Genomic DNA, 22,254 nt, shown 5'->3' with positions numbered 1-22,254 from the left:
CATTCACTACGGAGCATATTGTCTGCAGCCGGGTGGAACCGTATTTGGACTATGAAGAGAACACGTACAATGTTCTTGTGGTGGGACCAACGGGTGCCGGCAAATCGCGACTGATCAACGTGCTCTTTAATCTCAACATTTGCGACTCGCGCTCGAGCCACCAGAGTGTGACACAAGGGATTTCGTTTGTCCGTGGTCAAGCCAAGATCTCCAGTTCCGTGAGTGCTCATCAAATGCGGAATATCGTCGTTGCCGATACAATTGGGCTGTGCGATACGGAGTGGGAGGATGATGATGTGGTTAATTTCATCCGCAGTCGCGTGAGTGCCAACTGCAAGCGCATTGACACGGTGTATGTGGTCTTCGCGGCTGGCCGACTATCGAAGACCTATGGACAGCATTCACTGCATTCTTGACTGGGTCAAGTATGCGAAAGGGAAGAATTCTCAGCGGTTCATATTTGTCGCGACCTGTGCGGAGAACTGTACGGATTTGGAGAAGGATCGCTTGCGGAAGGAGGCAATGACGCTGCTGTTCTCGAAGAAATATCAAAAAATCGAACCGGAGTTCGTGTATACGGGATTTATACCGGAGATGTCGCTCAACGATCGGACCAGAGCCAATGTGGTGGGTTCGTGGAGGAAAGTGCGGGCGCATTTGCAGCTTCTGGATGGCAGTCAGCGCATTCCGCTCGAGCAGTCTTCGTGCACCATCTTGTGAGTTGTTTGACCGTTAGTAGCTTTGCATGTTTTTCTTCGTACGAGTATCGATCATCATGCCGACATAATAAGCGTCATTTATGTTTCCCTCGTTGTTGTTGTATAAAACGGAAATGTTGTTTGCTAGTTGTGGAATACTTAGTTTACTTCTGATGGTAGGAGCATAACGTTTTACTTGATTACAGTAGCTCAATCACAATATATCATGCGATGGATTTTACTTTTTATCTATGATTGTACTGACTTATGTCATTGTTTGCATTTTTGTTCTTCTGTACATAAGCAAAATGACTGGCTTCCTGTACTTACTTATAAAGTTATTCCGCGATACTATAACTCACGAGTGCAACAATTTTATGCTGGCACAACCTGAACTTTTGAGTTACATCACAAAATTCAATGGCAGCTAATTTTCACTAAATGTACCTGCTACAATTATGCATTTGAACCAAGCTGCTAGAAAAAACAGTAACTCTAAAAACTATTGCATCGTGCAGGAAGAAAGCAGATTAATGTTATTGTTGCCATACCCTTCAACGATGACAAAATGTGTAAACGTTACCACAAGTAGGTGCAACATTTGGCGTCATAATGTTTGTCTTATCGACACTGCGAGGTGACATCTTGATAGTTTTCGTGGAACGACCAGCGGCATCCTCCGCAGTAGCTGTTGCAGCAGCGGGCATTGGGACGATTGGGGCAGGTTTTACCGCGGCAAGGCTCCACTTTACATTTCACCACTTGATCAGCCGGGCATTTGATCATGGGGCAATCCTGTGTGTTGCGGCGACTGCGAGTACTAGTAATAGCAGTGCTTGCGCATGTCGACGTTACTTCGCGGGTGCCGACATAAAAGCGCGCTTTGCAGCCTCCGCAGTAGTCATCGCTGCATTTGGCACTGGGGTGAGCTGGACAGGAAGCAAATCGGCAAGGTTGCACGAAACAGTTGAACATGGGTTGTCCGTTGGGGCATCCAAGCGCTGCAATAATTTAATGCTTATAAACAGCAGCACACAGCATTAGGGTTTTTCCGTGGGTACAGCTGCGCTTTCGCTCGTAAAATAGGAGCTTCTATTAAAAAATTTATAAGAATGCTGTACTTCAGTAATTAATCTTGTTAGACTTACCGGCTTCACTGGCAATCCATGACGTGGACAAGGCGAGACAGATGCCGATAAATACAACAGGTTTCATTTTCTTCGATTTGGTACTTCAATCCTTAGAAAAATAACTTAAACTTTACGCAAAGTGAACGCTGAGTTCCGGGGTATAAAAAATAATGATAATATGGTGCTGTGTTTCACAGTGTCGTCTCACTTCACTTTATCGCTTAAAATGATAAGAGCTGTGTGAAGAATGTTGTCGCGCAGGACGTGTTGTTTTCTGAAAACTGTTAACGGATTACATCGGTTGCGCTGATTTGACATACAAAGGTAAAAATGCACAAAGTGCACATTTTACGAGCAACCGGATGTTTTTCGGCTGCCCACAAATGTTACAGCTGGTGAAGAATTACCGGTATTTATTCAGTTTACCGATAATATGCGCTTACTTGCCGGCTACCGGCATACGTAAAGGCAACGTGAATCACGATGTGAACCAACAGACTGCCGGAAATGCAGCAGCTTAGTTGCATGAAACATAAATTTGACGGATACCATCAACACGGTAAAACGGCGGATACGCACTGCACAGGAAGCCGGCATCTTTATTCTGTACATTTAAATAAAAAAGTTTTATTTAGTTTGAGTTCAGCTTTTTGTAATATTATACTGTCACGTCTTGGCACAGGTGTTTATTGTGCCATTCTGGCCGGATAGATACTGAATAGTGATAATAATGAAATACTCGTTGCACCACATAAAATGCGTCCTCTACTGGTCAACACAACCATACGGGTTGCTACGCGCTAATATGGCGCGTAGCCACTACACTATCTGTATCTGTACATAGCTACATTTAGCCTACATGTACACGGAATAATTACGAGTACATGTATATGGAATGATGTTACTTACATGAAAAACAGAAGTGCTCAAGTGCTGGTACAAATGCAGTTAAAATTATCGTTTACAGATACATTGTACGTACATATATATATCTATATCTAGATACATTGTACGTACATATATATATCTATATCTATATATATATCTACATATATATATCTATATAGTATATTGTATATACGCAAACGATATGAAAAAAACTTTACCTATGCAATATTTTGCGCCACTGAACAGCACTGTACGAACACAAAATACTTTATTACGTGATCAGATACATATATACAGAAACGTGGGTCTTACAATATTCTACACACGACTGGACAATGTCTGCCAATAATTTGGCGTTTTCAGGTTTTGTAGTACGTACTACTGTACCGTAGTACTCGGACAAAGTAGTAACAACAAGAGCGCATTTATCGCAAATACATAATAATCCAGAACGATAAAGCAATCGTTGTAGTCAAAAGCATGCTAAATCGTAATTCCGCGGCTAACTGGTGGGATTTAGCGGACCCTGCGGATTCGGATTAACATTCCAACAGTCCCCGGTGACATCCTGGTAGCCAACCCACCAGGAGAAGGTACACGTACCACCACACATGTAGTTACAACAGACAGCGCTGGGATGCGCCGGACAATGCTGGTTCGCACATGGTATCTGTGGACACGGAATGTACGGTAGCGCGCATTTATACGCAAACGGACACCCCGCTTGTCGCTTCGCGCGGGACTGGCGGCATTTCGCGGTCACTTCTTGGTTATTGACGTAGTAGCGGGCCTTGCAACCGCCGCAATAATCATCGCGACATTCGGCGCCGGGAAAGGCCGGGCAGGAGCTGACGGCACACGGTTCAGCAAAGCAGTTGTATATTGGCTCACCGTTGGGGCAACCTGGACTAATCATATTTGTCAGTACTTGCAAACCGGAGACAACTGGACGGCATAATTGTTTAATTAGCTACAAGACAGCGAAATACAGATACACGCCAGAGCCATATCAAACAAAACTGAGATACGATACTTACCGAACCGGGTTGTTGAATCGGCTGATGCGATAACAACCAGAACTGAGAGTAGGATTTCAGAAACGTAGAACATTTTGTAAAAATTCGCTGCAGCAACAAGAACGAGTTGTACAAGAATGTCAGTGCTTTATAGAGAAACTGTCTGGATGATTCGCCAAGGTAATGGTGAAACTAAGCGGCAATGACTACGTTTAAATACGTTTTACTGCCTATAAACAATTTCCGCAATTTAATAAATGCATGTTTTACTGCTGGATTTCGACGGGAAACTGCCATTACGGTCAGGGATGTTTACTTTAAACACCAAACAAAACATTTTGGTCGACCCGATTCCTACCGGTTGTAAAGGTGTGATTGTTCAGCAATAAATATACATATGGGCTCATAGTAAACAACGCTTGCCGACTGTTGTACTTTCCGTCGTTTCTCGTTTCTGTTCTATTGAGTAGGCTGGAGCAACAACAACTGTGGGTGGCGATTTTCGATCTTCTTGAAACGTTTCTGCCTTCTGATAGCGTCTGCTACATATCTGGAATGCATGAATGATAGGTTAGTTTAAAAATTTCATTCAAAATTCAGTTCATTGCAGTCAGTAAAACAGTGCGGCGCAGCTTATCGGCATAATTATAAACAACAATGCAATCATCTTATTAAGCTTCAGATACGGTATAACTGTATAGCTAGCGGTAAAGTTCATCGTAAAAGCTGAGATTATTTAATGTCAGAAGACCATAAAAACGATACTTCGCTTTTTTCATATTCCGGCTTTAATTATACGATTTCATATTTCGGTCACCAGGTAGTAAACTTGCCTGGCAAAACAAAATTCACAGAAATGATTGGTTTTCACAATAACGGCTTCTCTCATTACATTCGAAGCGCAACACAAATAATGAAAAATTTTTATGAAAAATAAAACGAATAAAGGAAACTCTGAACAGGGTAAACGCAAGAAAAAACGGTCCTTTATGTGCACAAATCCCGACAAAAATAAAATTTAAACTTGATCACCAGCTTTTCATGCAGTGCGCCACATGTGCGGCTGTATAACTGACCGGTGACCGAAATCTGAACGTACACTCAAAGTACCGGAATAGGAGAAAACGCGAAGTATGGAACCAGCTCATGCACGAACAAATATGCAAGCATGCACTTTTCTATCGTGTATACTCTTCAATTACACTGACATACTATTACTCTCTGGTGATATGCGGTTCTTTTTCATCGAAATTTTTGATTAATGCAACGTGCAAGCTACAAGGAAACAATTTACCAATCACGAAGAAGATTCCATGCAGAAAGCGGTATTGGGTATCGAGCTGCCTCGACACTGCCATGGTGTTAATTAGATATAAAAGTAAAACAGTAAGACGAACTTTTCGTACATGTTAGTAAGGAGACGGGAGAATAAGCAACGCATATTTTATTGTGACCTTTAGCTTGCAAAACAGGAAAACCAAGACAGTTTAGCGAAAAGTTTGACTGCTCGACTTCATGACGTTTGACAGTGAAGGTGAATGAATTTCTGCCGACGACATGGCGGGTCATTCCACTTTCACCAAAGGATTGCGTCAAATGATTATACATAAATTCAAAGAAAGTATGCCAGACGGATACCTCCGAATGCTAGGAGTTTTCGCCGTTGCTAATCAGTCATCGGGTATCCTTCGCGATGCACGCTTACCGAGAATCGTCACCAGGAAGACCGGATCAGCTGCGCGGACACACCAAACCGACTGTGCACAATCATTACAACTTGATTGCTGTTGCGCGCCGGTAATGGAAAACCCACTAATGTCGCAGTTGTGTTGACGATCTACGAAATACGAATGCGGCAGCCATCATTAACCTGGTTTACCTCTTGACGGAGACATCTGTGGCCGTTTCGGCGGAAATTATCCCGACTCTAAGACGAAACTGAGTAATCGCATTATATTTGCGATGGTGATATTTTCTACTTGTGTAAGATCTGTACTCGGTTTAAGGTACTCGTTTACAATGCACGGATAACAGTTAGTGTGCAAACCGTCTATAGTGTTTGTCCGAACCGAATTCAGCAACCACAAAAAGAGCACAACTAACGTAACCGCAAAAAACACATAATAGATGATACGCTGAATAAAACCATAAAAGATGCGAACGTGTTCGACTGTTGGTTCAGCTGCCATAACATTATGGCTCACGTACGTCAACGGTAGACGAAACGTACGGGAGAGTACTGATACAATAATTTGTGATTTTATGCGAACAACATCGTGCCAACCCAAAATGCATTCTTGCGCTATGTATTCAGATATTTCTCGTATATACAGAAAATTAAATTTACCCATTGTATGCGATGGCACTCAACTGGAAAACGCTGAAAAATTTGGCGTTTTCAGGTTTCGCACCACTAATAGTGCTTCCGTACAACTGTTGTACAGCAGCAACAAAAAGAGCGCAATTTAACATTACAAAATAATAAGCCGGAAAGTTAGGTCAGAAGCATGCTTTTATGATAACTCCGTTTCTAGGTGATAGGATTGAGCGGCCCTTCCGGTTGCGGATTCGGATCAACGTTCCAACAATCTTCGGTCACATCCTGGTTGCCCACATACCAGGAGAAGGAGCATGGGGGATCGCACGGCAAGTGGCAGCAGAGAGCGCTGGGATACGCCGGACAATGTTGGTTAGCGCACGGCGAATGCGGACACGGGATGTCCGGGGGCGGACATTTCACAAACGGACAGTGCTCCTCTCGCTTCCTACGGGAGACGGCTCCGGAGCTGGCGCAATTGACTTGTCGGTTGTTAACATAATAGCGGGCATTGCATCCGCCGCAGTAATCATCGCGACATTCGGCACCTGGAAAGGCCGGGCAGGAGCTGACAGAACACGGTGAACGGAGACAGTTATATACCGGCTGACCATTCGGACAACCTGAAACAACATCGGTTAACAGGTATCTACGTATTTGCAAAACGACGGCAGATTGAAATGCTCAGGGTCTTTTCAAGGTAATGCGTTAATGCTCGTAGTTTCGATTGGATAAAAAATACGTTTAAGTTTTCTGAGTTTGACATTAATTTACTTTACTACTCGTAGTTCAACCCTCTATCTGAAAAATACCGATGCGTCCGGCTGTCAAGCCAGCTGTTGTGATGATTATAAGAATGGTGCAGCCAATATCAAATCCGTGAAACATTTTTGTATTGCGATGTTTCCTGAGGTTTACGAACGCAAACTGTTCGGATGAATTGTAACAGTGAAAATGCGACAACGGTCGGCAGCTTCCTATTAATACTGCTTACGGGTTATCAACTTTTTTTTCCAAAATTAAGTAAACAAATGTGTGCTTTTGTGGCGCCGAAAACTGCCATAACGGCCTCTCGTCGTCCAGAGATGTTCACAATAAACAGTAATAAATATCAAACAAAGCATTTACCCGGCTGGACTCTTACCGCCCGTAAAACGGAGATTGCTCAGCAATAAAAACATGAACCGCGCTGGCCGCCTGTTGTATTTTTCTGCTTCCTTGGGAAGCAGCAACAATTGTGGTTGACACTTGCCATAAAATATTATACAGGTGTTGTCAGTCTTACCCTTGCTGGTACTGTCCGCTACGTATTCATGATTCTGCTATATTTTGAAAATGGTCTCTTGCTCTTGGCAGTCGGTGATTGGTATTCCGCAGTTTTGCCGAAAATATTCTGCATGATGGTCAATAAAATTATTTTATGCTTCAGATACCGTATTATGTACTATACTATCACCTGATCAAAGAGCAGATCATCGTAACAGCTGCCTCCATTATTATGCCAGAAAACAACATTAGTAAACTATGCATTTACAATAGCTCACTATCGGGAATCGGTGCTTTGGGCCGCTCTACTAGCGGTCTATCGAAGTCATCGGTGTTTGCATTTCTGTGGCTTTTGAAGCTCGTTTTACGACAGTCCCGCAATTCTAAGTCTTATTCGCTCTTCGTTTTACAATGTGTGTTTTACAACGTCTGTGAATTTGTCGAATGGAAGCCATAAAATCACGAAATTTTAATAACTCGTATTATTCCATTATTCATATTTCAAGAGTAGTTTATTGGGCCCGTAAATGCTTTTATAAATTGACGAAACATATCACATGGGTCAAGGGCAACAGAGGGAAAGAAAAACCTTCTCTTACTTAAAAGAGTGGGAGCAAACCGTGGATTGGGGAAGGCTACACAGTTTTGCCGAAGATGCATTCATTAATTTCATTTACAGCACTAGTATTGTGCGTTTTAAGAACAGTGCCGATGGGCTGTTTGCAAACTGCTTTTATCGGCGATTTTGGCCCTTCCGTGGGCGACAATGTGCAATCACAATCAAGCGGAAGCGATGGAATTTTCAACATACCGCTGTCCAGGCGAATTGCCATTGGAGGAAGCCAGATTAACGCCCTGACAGTAGGTGCACGGGGAATGTTCCGAAAAAAGTTGTTGTTTTGCATTTACTTTAAAGCACTGCAAGCGTTCATTCAGGTAATTGATTATTCTTCAGTATGTAAAAGGGAAAACAGAACACTGGAGCGTCAATAGTGCGTATGCTTAAATAATCTTATGCGTTAAGTATATTCTTCCCTTTAGCTTTGGTATACCGCGTTCCCTGAGTCGGGAAAAATACTGCTTTCCGGTGCCCTTTGGTACAATCCGATCACGGGGTCGATGGATCTGCCTAATCAACTGCAGCTGGTTTGGGCCAATTTTCAATGGTGCGATCCTGCTAATGACAGTACAGAGGAGCAAGACTATCGTCCAGCGCATGCCACTGTGAATTACCGTGAAATTGGTCCTGTCGTGCAAAATTCAACAATCTACCAACGCATCAAAGCCGCACTGAGGTATTTGCCCGTTTTGGTAGCACAAACATACCGGATGTTAAGGAAATCGAAAATATTTGTGTGTACTTGTACATAAGTATGTATGATCGCTAGGGAAACAAAATTTATTCAAGTAATTTGTTATTTTTATATGTTTTTATATGTTTATATGTTTTCATATTTTTATACTGTTTGTTTTTAAATGTTTTTTTGTGTGTCATTTTTGTATGTTTTTACTGAAGCAGTACACGAGGTCACACAAGGACTCGCTTCAGGCACACTTTAATGTGGCGCCGCCGCCGCGCGTAACCCTTCTAAAATGATTACCATCGCTGCGAAAAGTTACTGTTGTCGTTAAAAACATTTTTGAACTTCAGGGTTAACCATAATGCGTCCGAACTGTTCGAGCCGGAATGGGCCTTCATTTTGACTTATTCTGGATACAGAAGACGGCGCGGCAGTTCCACGCCTGAAGTATTTAATCTGTCTAGGTGATGGTAGATTAATTTTACTACAGATACATAATTACGCTACAGCATCTGCCAGTGCTGCCATGCGATTTTTACAGCATGTAGTGAATCCAGTACCCCAAGTTAACTTTAGCTAGAAAACCCTTACTATGAATTTGTCCTTCGCTGAAAAAATAACAGTGCGACCTGTTTTAATCAAAGACAGATGGCGTTAAGTCCGGGGAGCATTTTGCAATGCAAATTGTATTCACGGTTCAAGGACATCGGTCATTTATCATTGGTGGCACCGACAGCGAGGTGCCTATAATATGGGAGGCTGCGGTACTTGACCACAGACTGGGTACAGGTGTATGCTAAACTTGGCACCAGTAACAGTACCCTAAAGTTTACGTTGGCGCAGATTCTGCTTCGAACAACGAACCAAACCATCCCCTACCAGTGAATGAAAGCACCCCAGCGGACTGCGTGCGCAAAGAGCTGAATATTTTCTACGAATTATCCTCCGGACTAGACAAGCGTTTATATTCCCTAGGTTTAGAACCATTCTATTTGGGCGGCTCGAAGTTCAAAATTTACGGAATCGATTTCGACGCAATCAACAACCCTAGCGAGTCGATACGTTGTAGAGTTGCCGATAGAGTGGTACAAGGAATACGCCGAGAACGGGGAGCTGTTCAGTGTATCATACCTCCTTTGATCTATACCATTAACTTTTCCTTCCAACTGGAAATATCGCTCAACAACGGTCTAACGTTCCCCTACAAAATTTGGCTGTCTACTGCAACTGGAGGTACGATAGTTATTAGTTATCACCTAGAGCAGTGTTTTTGGTGTTGCGAAACAAATTTTTGGATTATGATGAAAATGGAATCTGAAGATAAATCGTGATCTGAACCATCTGCAGATTTTTATTCTGGTCCTCCGATGATCTACAACAGTCACCTCTCAGCATCGCATTCTAGCAATGTGGCTGAACAACTATGGTGGTATCCCAACGGTCTAGATCTTTTCAATGAGGAAACCGTTGCAGCGCTTACTATTGCAGTCGATTTCGTTGGATGGTACATGAGGTAAGGGAGAGATATGCTTCGACCTTGTAAGTTGTACAAAAACGCGCGCTTGTCCCTAGCGACGCTGTCGGCTGTCCGTATTATTGCCGACAGACACTGTCATCCAAACCAGTTGCTATTTTGTCGAGCTACGATTCACCAACAAAGCGGTACTATTCCCACATATACTCCAGTAAAGTTTGTGGAAAACAAATAAAGAAGAAATAGGGTTCAGTTAAGTAATCATCGTGCATACCGTTTATCGCTTAGGTTTTTACTCGGAGCTTGCGTTACTAACGCAAATGTCTGTCATAACGGTAATGCGTGTTTAGTGTGTGTACCAGTGTGCATCGCAGAGTATTGTCGGCTCAGAAGATTTACTTCCTTTTGGGCGTAGCGAACACCAAGACAGTAGCTCTGACCGATATACAACAAAACAGTGCGGCTTTAAGCCAACAACAACAGCAAAAGAAAACCAAACACAAAAACGAAAACAAAAGAAAGCTCAACGCAGTGAGCCCCCTACTGAAAAGAAGAGGAGCGGCGGGCGGGAGAAGGTTATGAGAGCAAAAGTGATTAGTGTAAGTCTGGCCAGATGGCGTTATATAACAACCTACTATTAACAAAACTAGGACACGAAGCAATCAAGATGTTATTAACGGCTGTCCATCTCCTTTCGAGGAACAGTGAGGCAGCCATTGTCCACATCGCGCCGGCAGGGATCCAGTGGCCATTGTCCAGCCGAGAAAGTAGGACACGCTACCGTTATAATTGGATTTCATCAGAAATCCTTTTCGTAGTGACAACAAACTTCGTGTAATGGTCCTACCATTAACTCCATCTGCACCGAATTCTGGCAACATTCAATTCAACCTGACTGAAATAAACTTCGGCACAATGGACGATTCGGCTATACTTTTAAAGGGATGTTTCCGCGTGATAAGAGCTTCCGAAAGAGACCTGCTGGTTACGAGCAATGATAGTCTCAGCTTCCAAACCATTTGGTCAGCGTTTGTGGATGCCAGCATTTTTGAGAGACTGCGACGATCGCATCCTGACGCACCGGATGTGGTATCCACCTTATACAAAGAAAATGCCGAAAAGGTGCTGGGAATGCCTGTCGGCTCGTCAACGCTCTCCTTATCTCACATTAGCCCCAAGGATATTGCGAACAATTGCAGTTTCAACGTACATTGCAGTAATCGACTATCCATGATCAAAGAGACAGGCGAATGTTCTCTGGCCGCTGACTTTTGTGCATGTTGGTTGCAGATGGAACGGAAGTTGGCAAGGTAAGCTAACTGTAAGGTCATTGTGATGTCTCGTCAGTAACCTAACTGGCACGAAAACCACGGAGAATTTGTAAGAAAAGTCAGTAAGTTTGCTGCTGCTATAGTGTGGTTTCGTCGACATTATGATGAAAACACTACCTAATACTTATATCTGTAGGCCCGGCTCAGATGTGTGCAGCGCGGCTCCATGTTGCCCGCCCAACGATATGCATGCCTGGCTCAATCGTCGGCGATTTACAGTATTTCGGCCGGATTCCTCAGTCGTCTGTCACAACCAATCGGACACCCATAACATCTTTTGGCCCGCTGGTGACTGCTTGCAGAATATAGGAGCGTCGTTATGTGTGCTGGATTCGGGGCCATTCCAGGATTACCGGCAGGAGTGCTGCTATGGGAGAAATGGGAAGTTGTTATCAGCTGACAGTCCGGGCGCTTGGTGGGCCAAACTCAACGGATTACTAAAGGATATTGCCACGTGGCCATACAGAAAAACGCTATACTACAAGATCTTATTTGAAATGGAGCAGAGTATCCTGAACACATTTCCCCTTCGTAAGTGCCGCGCTACGGAGAAAGGAGACCGTTTGAGTAACAGCAACTCTGGCAGATTTATCCAACAACGAGGGATTCGGGATTTCTGTTGCGTTGTCAGGCCAGATTCCCACTGGACTCCCAAATCAGATTAAATTTCTATAGAAGACTGCGCCGATGATCCGCAAAACATTTTTTGCTTGCAGCGGACAGAATGCACCTGTCCCCAGTTTTAGAAAACTGTTTTAAATTATCATTGATTATTATTGGTGGTTGTTCCCTCCTGTCATTGCTTGATTACGTTCTTTTTTGCAAAACAGCTCCTTTAAGTATAAGCAGAAAATTTTGTCGATAAATGAAAGTCATTGTAATTATTATTTTTTATTGCATGCAATTTAGTGCATTGTTGTGACTGACCATGGTGAGTGGAGAAAAAACAGTCAACACGGAGCACAATAAAAACTGCATGGCCAATACAGTAAAATGATAAAAATGATACCGGCACGTGCGTACCGCCCACGTCAATCCGAATTACCGATACTAGTCTGGTAATCTAACGATCAGAATACTACTCTGTAGGCTGGTCGTTCGCATTGCGGAGATTCGTTATAATAACAGTTCACGTGGCCTTTTTCGCATCACGCTTAGCAAAATCAGGTTGTTCCCACTGTATTCAGTAATTTTAGTGCTGAATCATGGCGCGCGCCCAATGACTAGGGCCATAGATGCAGTTTGCCTAAGCCATAATATTCGTACTTCGGGGTGGTTGGGTAGCGCGGGTACGTTGTAGTGTGTTGAAAAGGGGTGGTTGTTGTGAAGACATCCACTTTCTGTACTTGAACATCACCCGTAACCGTGTGATCCAGAATCCACTGCAGATAGCGCGCCACCAGCACACTTTGCCCACCGAGACCGGCCCCGCAGAAGCTCGTTGGGAACGCAATCACTCCCGCCAGGTAGTAGTTGCTGTGGGTGGAGTCGTAACAAAACAGCGGGCCACCACTGTCTCCCGTACACTGATCCTGTCCCCATAGACCCTGGCTACAACTAAAATCTATCGTTGATTCAAAGGATCATTACATGAACGAAAATCGCGAAAGCTCAACGTACATGAAATTGCTGCGATTGGTGCATTGGCTGAACCTATCGCAAACTGATTGGCACGTGTTGGACTGCAGAATAATTTTCTGTACGACCCATTTCAGCGGGACTGTCGTCCGTTGAGCTAGGGGAACACCAAGGTTGTACTGTATTTTTGCAAAATTGTTAACACTAACAAGCCCTTTTGTGTAGTCTGAGAGCAATGTTCGTCTCTGAGTTGACGGTTTCGTTCAATGCGGTGCATTTACATCCGAACATCTGAGTTCGAAACTTGCACATCAACCGCTCGTCTCCGCCGCAATAAATGTAACCGTGCATTATCAGCGAACACTACCACTTACAAAACCTGTTTGCTATATAATATTGCAAAGGTACTGAATCTACCGCTACAGTTGTGCAGCTGCATAACTTACAGGTGTCGTTGTCATTGCCTTCCACTCCGTAACCACTCAAGACGCACCGGTCATTAGGCCCTGGCACGCGGTCCATCAGGCAAATCGGGCAGGCACATGCCTTTTGAGCCAGGTCAATTGGGTTGCTCAAAATGAGAATTCCTGCAGTGATTGGTTGAGGTTTACGTTCGTAGAATACTGATGACCTTCCATAAGGATAACTACGATGGCTCCCCTCGGTGCCCGATTTAAACAGTAATAAGTCTTTTCTTAGTGCCGTAGAAAATGAGTGGTACGGGATAAACAACATCTACAAATTTACTATTTAAAAATTTAGCAGTTTAGCTACTTTTAGAAAATACTGCACAAGCATCCGAGATTGATTTACGAATTACCGATATCGTTATCGAATGTTCCCGCATAGAAATCCTCATGTGGTAAGACTTTTTGCACGGAAAACGTTTGCGCACACCCAGTCGAATCGTTGCTGTTGCTAAACGGCGCATCGTTGTCCAACGCGCCCACGGTAACAGTGTAAACTGATGGATCACGATTGGCTGTTCCATTTGGGTACACCATGCACGACGCTGCTGTCAAGATGGTCCACGACCCCAGAATAACGCCACCGCAAGTAACCTCTGTCCCGTTTCCTTGATTGACCACCACGAACGCCTGCCAGCACACGACCGTCGGCGACGAATCAGTCCCACCAATGATACGCTCTTCCAGCTCGACCCCTGCATCGCGAGTGCGGCGCCGGCGTGTCGCCCGTAACCGCCCGAGATGCTCCATGCCGGATGCTGCTTTCTCTCGTAAACCCAGGATGCCGAACGGATCCACGCCCCCGTTGCGAGGGATTCCACAGGCCTCGGAAATGTCCTGTGGTATCGTTGTCGTCACTGGCGCCGTAGTGGTAGTAAGCATGGAAGTTGTGGAAGGCATGGATGTTGTCACATTCGGAGGCGGACTGCCCAAGCCCGGTACAGTGATATCTCCTGGAACGGAATTCTCTAAAATCCACGACAGATACAGTGCGACATTCACGTTCTGGCTGCCGTCATAATGGGAAAAGCCAAAATCCCGGCGAGGTAGTACGTATTGCTGGAAGGATCCAGACAAACCAGTGCTCCACCTGCAACATGTATCTTACTAGTTGATTATACCAAGCGCTTGTTGTAAAATTCAATTCCTCAAGGAAAATGTTCAGGCCTTGGCCGCTTTGCTATAAATACGCACCGGCATCTCGAGGGCCAGGATATCCATCAGGCTGGCTTTGAGTGCATATGTACTCCGTTGTGTTTGTGGTCAGTGTTCCGTTTGGTTTTAAATACCGCGGACATGTCACATCGTCATTGGCTTGTTTGATAATCTCTTGATTTGCCCATTGTAGTGGCTTCACCTCATTACCTACCGATTTAAAATATGTAAGAGAATTATATACTACCAAATGCGGTGTCGAATAAACGTTGATTCAGTTACGGCAGACATAAAAAGTGTGCTGGCGCTGCCGCCGAACTGGCATGCCGGGAGAAGATTGGAAAATACAAGTCGCTTACTGATCGCTGTAATTTTGTCGCCTTTGCATGTGAGACTTTTGGCACTTGGTGTGAGACCGGCATTGTAACGTTAAAGGAGATCGGTAAGAAGTTGTTTTTAAGGACGGGTGAGAGTCGCTCTACTTGTTTTCTGTTTCAGCGTTTAAGTTTGGAGATTATGCGTGGTAATGCAATGAGTGTATTGTGCACGGTCCCTTCCCATGTTAATTGGGACAAATTCTTCATTTGATCATGTTTGTTGAGCGAAGCTCGCCTTGCACATATTGAGACATAAAATATTTTACGGCCATTTATTAAACAGAAACGGTTAGAAAGGCCGAAAAAGCGTACTCGCAAGCTCTTCAGTAAGCTCTGCAGTTAAATATAATTTAATAAGATCTTTACTCTTCCAGTAATTCCGATACCATACCACATACCGTTAGCACCGTATCCAGTAATGGCACAGGTCTCGCCCACACTGGGCTGTCGGCTGCTAAAACACAGAACGCAGACGCACGGCTTGTGGTCCACGTCGATCGGCGACGCCACTGTGACGATGGCGATATCGTTGTTGGCTAGCGCGTCGTCATAATCCGGGTGGAATATGTACGTTGATACATTGAACGTCTCAGCACATTCGATAAAATCATCGGCATTAGATGCCGGTGCGTTGCTGTCGAGAGCACCCACGATGACCTGGATGTTGTCCAATGGCAGGCCCAACCTGGAAAAAATTCCGGTAATAAATAAACCACAAAACTGCGTTTTGAAATTATTCAAACCTTGTAATACTGTCCACTAAACAGCCGGCCGTGGTGAGAACTGTTCGACTGCCGATAATCACTCCGCCACACGTCTGTCGTTGGCCGTCCAGTGTGTGTGCGACAATAAGGACCTGCAAAATTTTTTTTATTCAAAATTTTTTTTATTTTTTTTTATTTTATTTTTTTTATTCATTCAAAGTCATTAGTTCATCTAATTTTTAAAAAGCCTTGCAATAAAAAGGCGATGCTTTAGCTGCTGGAATATTGGCTATTCTTAATATTCACCTGCCAGCAAACAATCGATGTACTGGTATTTCGGCCACCGTTAAGTTTGAAATCAGAAGGTATGTCCGGGGGCAAATTCCCTGTACGGTGCACTTTCTTCGATTTTCTTTTGTCTGCTAATTTTTCAGCATTTAGCTTTCCGTCCTGGAATTGCGGCAGCAAACCAAATGGATCAGGATCGATTCCTACATGCCGGCAAGCTTTTGGAACATCTGCTTTAAAAGCATGTTTCTCCCTGGATACACGATTGTCATTCGTAAAACTGGTTGACTGAATCTTATCAAACGCGTGTTGAACGCCAAAGAAATCTTGGAAAGCCGCGTCCCAGTCGTCGCGGGATATGTTTCGCCGGATAGCCGAATGGCATTCGTGTATAGTGAGAAGTAAAAAGATTAGAGAAGAATACACGCATCGCATTTTCTCAGTGTAAGCAGCTGACTTGATGTTTTTGCTGTGGTTACGAGTACAGAGACTGAGGTGGCGACTGCCGACAGGTGCCAAACTATCGCAAAAACGTTTAACCGTAAATTTATGCACGCCTCTTATCTTCCAAGCGTTACCTTTGCCGGATCTCGCTAACGGATTCGAAAAAGTGTCCGATAGAGAAATACATAAGCCATTTATTAAAACAGACTATGAATAAACTTACCGCAGCAGCTGGATACCAGGTTTCTCTAATAGTGGAAAATAGTCAGTAAACTGGAATTATGCAAAAAATTTCATCTTTTAATGGACAATTGGTAACGAAGTCGCTTTTTAGCATGCCGTGTTTCACCAGTTGGTGTCCCGGGGTTGCTAATTTTTCGTAAATGAAAGGGAAGGCAAGCCGTAAACGAAATTCAAGCAAGCAAACACAATTCAAGCAAGCCGCTGTCCGTTATTCCTCCTTAAATTATTCAACGAGTACAAGCAATAAAAAGTTTGCAAAGGGATTTTTCGCCTATAAGGTAATTATTTCAATGTAGAGGTACTTAATTATCGATCCCACGCGCAACAACTACTTTTAGCCGCGGCCGAGGCGTTGCGTGTCGTGGCGAGGAATACGTGGAAGTGGCCCAGTATTTGTAGTGGACAGTGGCCAGTGGACTGCCGATGTGTAAGACGAAGATTTACAACTAGTGTCGCCGATTCCGTCTGAGGGAACAACAACAAACTACAACTGTCTTTACAACAATATGGGATAACCACAAGAAAACAAAATACTTACTCTGTATGTCTAATTTCAAAATGAACCACGTATGCAGCGTACTGGTAATTCGAATAGAAATTTAGTCAAATTATAATAATCGACAATTGTGTCTTTCGATGATCATGCTGGTTACATTGATTTGTCGTCATTTATTGTTTACATTTTCTATTTGTGACGATTTCATGTAAAGTTGGCCGAAATGTTTTGACCTTACATTGTTTATAACCCGCATTACAAAAAGTTTGCGACGAGGCAGAAAAGGTGTCATAATAACTACCTGAGATCGTTGTTACATGTTCTAAATTAGGCTGCATGAATACGTAAGGTGCCGTGAATCGGTACCATTCATGGATGCATCGCATTTTGCTTTTTAAGATAACTTACGGAAGTAGTTAACCGGGCTCGTGTATTGCACTACGTACAAAAGCCAGCAGTACTTTGTAGATACAAGTCAGTCGTCACAAACGTATCCGCAGATAGATCCAAAATTATCCATGATGTAACCGCTGGGCAAGCGACAATGCCGGCAATGGTGAGAACCATTGCATGCATATTTCCGTTTACTAATGGCTATAACACTTCGTAGAGTTATATAGAGTCACATTCCGCGCTTTTTTAGTTTAATGGTAGCACTTTTGTCGCTATTTTTCCAATTACGACAAACAGAATCAGATTCCTCCCTTCGTTTTTCCCGTTTTGTCCCGAACCATGGTGCGCTTTCACCGACTACGGCCACAGATTCAGTCTGCCTAAACCATAGTATTCGTACTTCTGAGTTGTAGTTATGCGCGAGGTAGTGATGCCTGGGAACGTTGTTGTGCGCTGGACTGGCGTAGTCGTTGTCCGCTGAGAAGGGGTTCTCGTTGTGCTGAAAGCATCAGCTTTCTGCACTTGCACATCACCCGGAATCGCGTTGTTCACTATCCACTGCAAATAGCGCGTCACCTGTACACTCTGCCCACCGAGACCCGCCCCACAGAAGCTCGATGTAAACGCAATCACTCCCGCCAAGTAGTAGTTATTGTGGGTGGAATCGTAGCAAAACAGCGGGCCACCGTTGTCTCCGGTGCACTGATCCTGTCCCCATACACCTTGGCTACAACTGCAACGCCATCGCTTCTTCAAACGAATCCATTACATTAACGAAAATCGCAAAGGTCAACGTACATGAAGTTGCTCCGATCGGTGCAGCGGCCGAACCTATCGCACATCGACTGGCATGTATTGGACTGCAGAACGATCTTCTGCACGACCCATTTCAACGGGACTGTCGTGCGCTGCGCTGTGAGAAATATGTCAGTGTTATTATAATTATACGGTTGGAAGCGATGTTGGATATGCTGCCTGACTTACTGGTGTCGTTCGCATTGCCTTCTGCTCCGTAACCACTCATAACGCATGTCTCGTTAATCTGCGGCACGTGATCGGACAAACATAGCGGGCAAGCGCATGGCTTCCTGACCAGGTCAATGGGACTGGACAAAATCAGTAGTCCTGCAAAGATTACTTTACTTATTTGATCACCGGTCTCCGAAGAACGCATACCGATTGCCACGGCAGAGCGATCGATGCTGTAAATTCGAATTCTTAAGAACCAGTAGGAGAAAATCCATGTTTGTCAACTTATGATACTTATCTTGTCAATTCATGTTTCAGCAGCGCACTACGAACTACCCTGTACTGCTCCAGTCTTTGGACCGGAATTTGACCACAACGACTGCACAGCCGCAATGTGTAACCGTGACGCGAATCTCCGGGCGGATGACTGGAGCAGTTCAGGGTAAGTGTCTCATGCGCTACTGACTTCCTTCTATAATATAAGTTCAGTTTACCAATATTATTATCGGCAGTTGGTCCATAGAAATCGGGATGCGGGATGACACTCTGCACGGCAAACCATTGCGCGCATCTCGACAGATCCTGAATGTTACTTGCGGGAGCATCACTGTTCAGTGCGCCCACCGTGACTGTGATCTTGCTCGTATTACGGATCATGTTTCCATCCGCGTCCATCATGCAAGCTGCGGCCGTTAAGATCGTTCGTGACCCGAGGATTACCCCACCACACGTGACGTCAGTCTCATTTCCCTGGTCCACCACCATAAACGCCTGCCAACAAACGATCTCTGGAAAAGAACCGAATCCACCGATGATACGCGCTTCCAGCTCGGCGTTCGCATCGAGATTGCGGCGTTGACGGGTGGCCCGTAGTTTCCCGAGATGTGTCACTTCGAATGGTAATTGCCCTCGCGACCCTACGATGCCGAACGGGTCCATTCCACCGTTTCGCGGTATTCCGCAGGCTTCGGTGATTCCCGGTGTCGTGGGCGGTGGTGGTGGAAGAGGGGTAAAGGGATGCGGCGTTGTCCGGGGCGCCATAGTGGGAGATGTGAAAGGCAGGGATGTTGTAATTGTGGGAGCTGGGCTGCCCAAGCCCGGTACAGTAATATCTCCTGGGATGGAGCTTTCTGAAATCCACGAGAGATACAGTGCGACATTTACGTTCTGGCTGAAACCTCGATCGCCAAAAGCCAGGATGCCGGCTAGATAGTATGTATTACTGGAAGGATCCAGACAAACCAGTGCTCCACCTGCAAGATGTCTTGTTCTAGTTGATTGTAACAAGCGCTTGTTGTAGAAAATACCTGCTCAAGGAAAATTAGAAAGAAATACGCACCGCCGTCTCCAAGGACAGGATTTCCAGTAGGCGGGCTTTGTGTACAAATGTACCCCGTTGTATTCGTGATCAGCGTTCCGTTTGTATTCGTCCATTCAGGACATATCGAAACGTCTTGATTGACAATCTCTTGACGAATCCATTGCAGTGGATTTTTCGCATTAACTACCGTAGGAAAACATGAAATAGCATCTTTACAAACTACGGGTTCTAGAATAATCGCTGAATTGTTTACTGGCAATATAAAAATAGGTGATTAATACTTTACGACGTACTCTCATTTCGTAAATTTGGGGGCTGACAAAGCAGCCATTCACTAAAGCGTAACAGTTAAAAAAAGGGGGGAAAGAAGCATGCTGAGTGTCAGCGCGACTCAGCCGTAACTATATTATTAATTCTCGGTAACATTCCCACATACTTGCGGCACCGTAACCCGTGACAGCGCAGGTCTCGCCAACACTGGGTTGTCGGCTACTGAAGCACAGGATGCAAGCGCACGGTTTGTGGTCAACGTCGATGGGCGGGGTCACGGTTAGGATGGCGATATCGTTGTTAGCCAACGCGTCATTATAATCCGGGTGGAGCATATACGTTGACACATTGAACGTCTCAGCACATCCGATAAAGTCGTCGGCATTTGACGCCGGTGCGTTGCTGTCGAGAGCGCCGACGATCACCTGGATGCTTTCCAATGGCAAGCCCAACCTGTAAAAAAACTCTTGCATTAAGTAAACCACCAAACTGCGTTACGAAATCGGTAAAACCTCGTAATGCTGTCCACTAAACAGCCAGCAGTAGTCAGAACCGTGCGACTACCGATAATCACTCCACCGCATGACTGTCGTACGCCGTCGGATGTGTGTGCTACAATAAAGACCTGCAAAGAGTTTTTGCATTGAAAGTAGTCTTTAGTTTTATTAATATTAAAAAGCAATTCAAATGGAATTCAGCATCTTAGCTGCTGGAAGATTGGTTGATAGTTTACCTGCCAGCAAGCGACCGATGTACTGGTGTTCCTGCCACCGTTAATCTTTAAATCACCGAGCGCTTCCAGAGGCAAATTTCCTGTACGATGCACTTTCTTAAATTTCCTCTGGTCTGCTGATTGCTCGCCGTTTGATTTTCCATCCTGGAATTGCGGTAGCAAGCCGAATGGATCAGGATCTATGGTAATATGCCGGCAAACTTTAGGAACATCTGCTTTAAAAGCGTGTTTCTCCCTAAATAATTGGTTGGTTTTCTTAAAACTGGCTGACTGAATTTTGTCAAATGCATGCTGAACGCCAAAAGAAATCCTGGAAAACCGCATCCCAATCGTCGCGGGATATTTTTCGACGGACAGCAGAATGGCATTGATATATGATGAAAAGCAGAAGAATTGGAGAAGAATGAACACATCGCATTTTGTCCGTGGTTAAACGCTACTTCTGACTTTGTATATTAATTTACGGTCCACGGACCACACATACTGCAACACCGACGACAATGAGTGACAAACGATCGCAAAAAACCAGCTTGCCGCAAATTTATGCAAGGCCCGTGTCTTAAAAGCGTTACCTTTGCCGGAACTCGCAAACAGACTGAAAAACCGTTTAGACCGACGATATTATTTATCAAAAGCAACTATATATACGAACGGAATTACCGCAGTAACTGGACGCGTGGCTTAACTAAACAGCTGTTACGTTAAACTAGAAATAATAATAAATTTCGCCTTCTTTAAAAGCAATAAATAAGTGTCATTTTTCAACCTAATCAGTGTAGGATGTTTATTTAAAGTTTTTGTTTGAAATATCATTCGTGTTCAAATGTCATAATGATGGATATACTGCATTAAGAGGCGATCGTACTCTGTAGTTCGCTCAAAACGGACACTTGGTAGGAGAATCATTTCAGTACCGGCGAACACTGACAACCGTTACTTGTTGTATCCAGATTATTCCTTAAAATTAATGTTAGAGCTGCAACGTACAGCTTTATAAATCTTCCCTTCCAGATGCAGATGCTCGGATTGCGCGGAACTTCCTTGTCGAACTTCTAGTTTCATCTTTGGAAATTTTTAGCGAGTTAAGATCGACCTGTTGAAATTGATGGTCCAAAGGATCACATCGAACCAAAATTAAGAAGCACCAAGCAAGAAGCTAACCGAGGCTAACCGTTTGTTTTTTTTTGCTGTACAGATTCTGAAAGTTTTATGTGCAACGCAATGTTAATTAGTTATGTATGTATATTGGACTCTAGTACTGATGCTTACGTACGCTAATATGAACACCTGCTCTGAATTACTCTAGCACACTGAATTCGGTCTTTGGTCATTCTTATCGTGTCGTACATTAATCAAATCACATAATATTCTGCTTATTTTTTAGCAGTAAATTCG

General features: G+C 44.1%; 5 protein-coding genes and 1 long non-coding RNA gene across 7 annotated transcripts; 2 read left to right on the top strand and 4 right to left on the bottom strand.

Moving 5' to 3' along the window:
- Positions 1–1,101: 1,101 nt before the first annotated feature.
- Positions 1,102–2,181, bottom strand: LOC129594040 (uncharacterized). The gene is made up of 2 exons (XM_055490586.1): positions 1,847–2,181; positions 1,102–1,699 (listed from the first exon to the last, which is right to left on the bottom strand). The coding sequence occupies exons 1-2, from the start codon at positions 1,911–1,913 to the stop codon at positions 1,320–1,322; spliced, it is 447 nt and encodes a 148-aa protein (XP_055346561.1). The 5' UTR covers positions 1,914–2,181; the 3' UTR covers positions 1,102–1,319.
- Positions 2,182–3,844: 1,663 nt separating this feature from the next.
- On the top strand, positions 3,845–7,048 carry LOC129594004 (uncharacterized). Its single transcript, XR_008691151.1, has 3 exons — positions 3,845–4,302; positions 6,267–6,694; positions 6,838–7,048. It is a non-coding gene; the product is annotated as an uncharacterized LOC129594004 (long non-coding RNA).
- Positions 5,968–7,012, bottom strand: LOC129594003 (uncharacterized). The gene is made up of 2 exons (XM_055490549.1): positions 6,862–7,012; positions 5,968–6,672 (listed from the first exon to the last, which is right to left on the bottom strand). Exons 1-2 carry the CDS (start codon positions 6,935–6,937, stop codon positions 6,263–6,265), a joined length of 486 nt encoding a protein of 161 aa, XP_055346524.1. The 5' UTR covers positions 6,938–7,012; the 3' UTR covers positions 5,968–6,262.
- A 696-nt stretch (positions 7,049–7,744) lies between the features above and the next one.
- On the top strand, positions 7,745–12,259 carry LOC129594006 (uncharacterized). 2 transcript variants are annotated; one of them, XM_055490552.1, is made up of 7 exons: positions 7,745–8,176; positions 8,357–8,610; positions 8,967–9,399; positions 9,460–9,849; positions 9,964–10,129; positions 10,909–11,400; positions 11,558–12,259. In XM_055490552.1, exons 3-7 carry the CDS (start codon positions 9,294–9,296, stop codon positions 12,084–12,086), a joined length of 1,683 nt encoding a protein of 560 aa, XP_055346527.1. In that variant the 5' UTR covers positions 7,745–8,176; positions 8,357–8,610; positions 8,967–9,293; the 3' UTR covers positions 12,087–12,259. The 2 variants fall into 2 exon arrangements, with proteins under 2 accessions (XP_055346527.1, XP_055346528.1); XM_055490553.1 differs by having other exon boundaries at positions 7,745–8,251.
- A 385-nt stretch (positions 12,260–12,644) lies between these two features.
- On the bottom strand, positions 12,645–14,828 carry LOC129594015 (serine protease 55-like). The gene is made up of 5 exons (XM_055490561.1): positions 14,824–14,828; positions 13,820–14,556; positions 13,446–13,586; positions 13,042–13,156; positions 12,645–12,978 (listed from the first exon to the last, which is right to left on the bottom strand). Exons 1-5 carry the CDS (start codon positions 14,826–14,828, stop codon positions 12,645–12,647), a joined length of 1,332 nt encoding a protein of 443 aa, XP_055346536.1.
- A 459-nt stretch (positions 14,829–15,287) lies between these two features.
- On the bottom strand, positions 15,288–21,921 carry LOC129594014 (transmembrane protease serine 9-like). Its single transcript, XM_055490560.1, has 13 exons — positions 21,847–21,921; positions 20,860–21,003; positions 20,639–20,751; positions 20,293–20,579; positions 19,875–20,039; positions 19,030–19,788; positions 18,551–18,691; positions 18,365–18,479; positions 17,967–18,299; positions 16,658–16,682; positions 15,742–15,854; positions 15,397–15,683; positions 15,288–15,331 (listed from the first exon to the last, which is right to left on the bottom strand). The coding sequence occupies exons 1-13, from the start codon at positions 21,919–21,921 to the stop codon at positions 15,288–15,290; spliced, it is 2,601 nt and encodes an 866-aa protein (XP_055346535.1).
- Between the last annotated feature and the right edge of the window lie 333 nt (positions 21,922–22,254).

The sequence above is a fragment of the Paramacrobiotus metropolitanus genome, unplaced genomic scaffold (assembly GCF_019649055.1).
Source record: "Paramacrobiotus metropolitanus isolate TYO unplaced genomic scaffold, Prichtersi_v1.0 Parri_scaffold0000065, whole genome shotgun sequence".
Classification (NCBI taxonomy): Eukaryota; Metazoa; Tardigrada; class Eutardigrada; order Parachela; family Macrobiotidae; genus Paramacrobiotus; species Paramacrobiotus metropolitanus.
The sequence above is the reverse complement of the archived record's forward strand: the minus strand, read 5'-3'. Positions and strand labels throughout refer to the sequence as shown.

Bases quoted from the DNA above. Each gene is read 5' to 3' on its own strand.
- LOC129594015 (XM_055490561.1), bottom strand. The intron at 13,587-13,819 runs GTAATTCGTAAA...CAATCACTGCAG, and splicing joins AACATTCGATAACGATATCG to GAATTCTCATTTTGAGCAAC. The intron at 12,979-13,041 runs GTACGTTGAGCT...GATAGATTTTAG, and splicing joins ACCAATCGCAGCAATTTCAT to TTGTAGCCAGGGTCTATGGG.
- LOC129594014 (XM_055490560.1), bottom strand. From the start codon at position 21,921: ATGAAACTAGAAGTTCGACAAGGAAGTTCCGCGCAATCCGAGCATCTG. The intron at 18,300-18,364 runs GTACGTTGACCT...ATGGCGTTGCAG, and splicing joins ACCGATCGGAGCAACTTCAT to TTGTAGCCAAGGTGTATGGG. The intron at 15,332-15,396 runs GTATGTGGTATG...ATTTAACTGCAG, and splicing joins TACTGGATACGGTGCTAACG to AGCTTACTGAAGAGCTTGCG.
- LOC129594006 (XM_055490552.1), top strand. From the start codon at position 9,294: ATGCAAATTGTATTCACGGTTCAAGGACATCGGTCATTTATCATTGGT. The intron at 9,400-9,459 runs GTACAGGTGTAT...ACGTTGGCGCAG, and splicing joins GGTACTTGACCACAGACTGG to ATTCTGCTTCGAACAACGAA. The intron at 9,850-9,963 runs GTACGATAGTTA...AACCATCTGCAG, and splicing joins GCTGTCTACTGCAACTGGAG to ATTTTTATTCTGGTCCTCCG.
- LOC129594003 (XM_055490549.1), bottom strand. From the start codon at position 6,937: ATGTTTCACGGATTTGATATTGGCTGCACCATTCTTATAATCATCACA. The intron at 6,673-6,861 runs GTATTTTTCAGA...ATGTTGTTTCAG, and splicing joins CTTGACAGCCGGACGCATCG to GTTGTCCGAATGGTCAGCCG.
- LOC129594040 (XM_055490586.1), bottom strand. From the start codon at position 1,913: ATGAAACCTGTTGTATTTATCGGCATCTGTCTCGCCTTGTCCACGTCA. The intron at 1,700-1,846 runs GTAAGTCTAACA...AAATTATTGCAG, and splicing joins ATGGATTGCCAGTGAAGCCG to CGCTTGGATGCCCCAACGGA.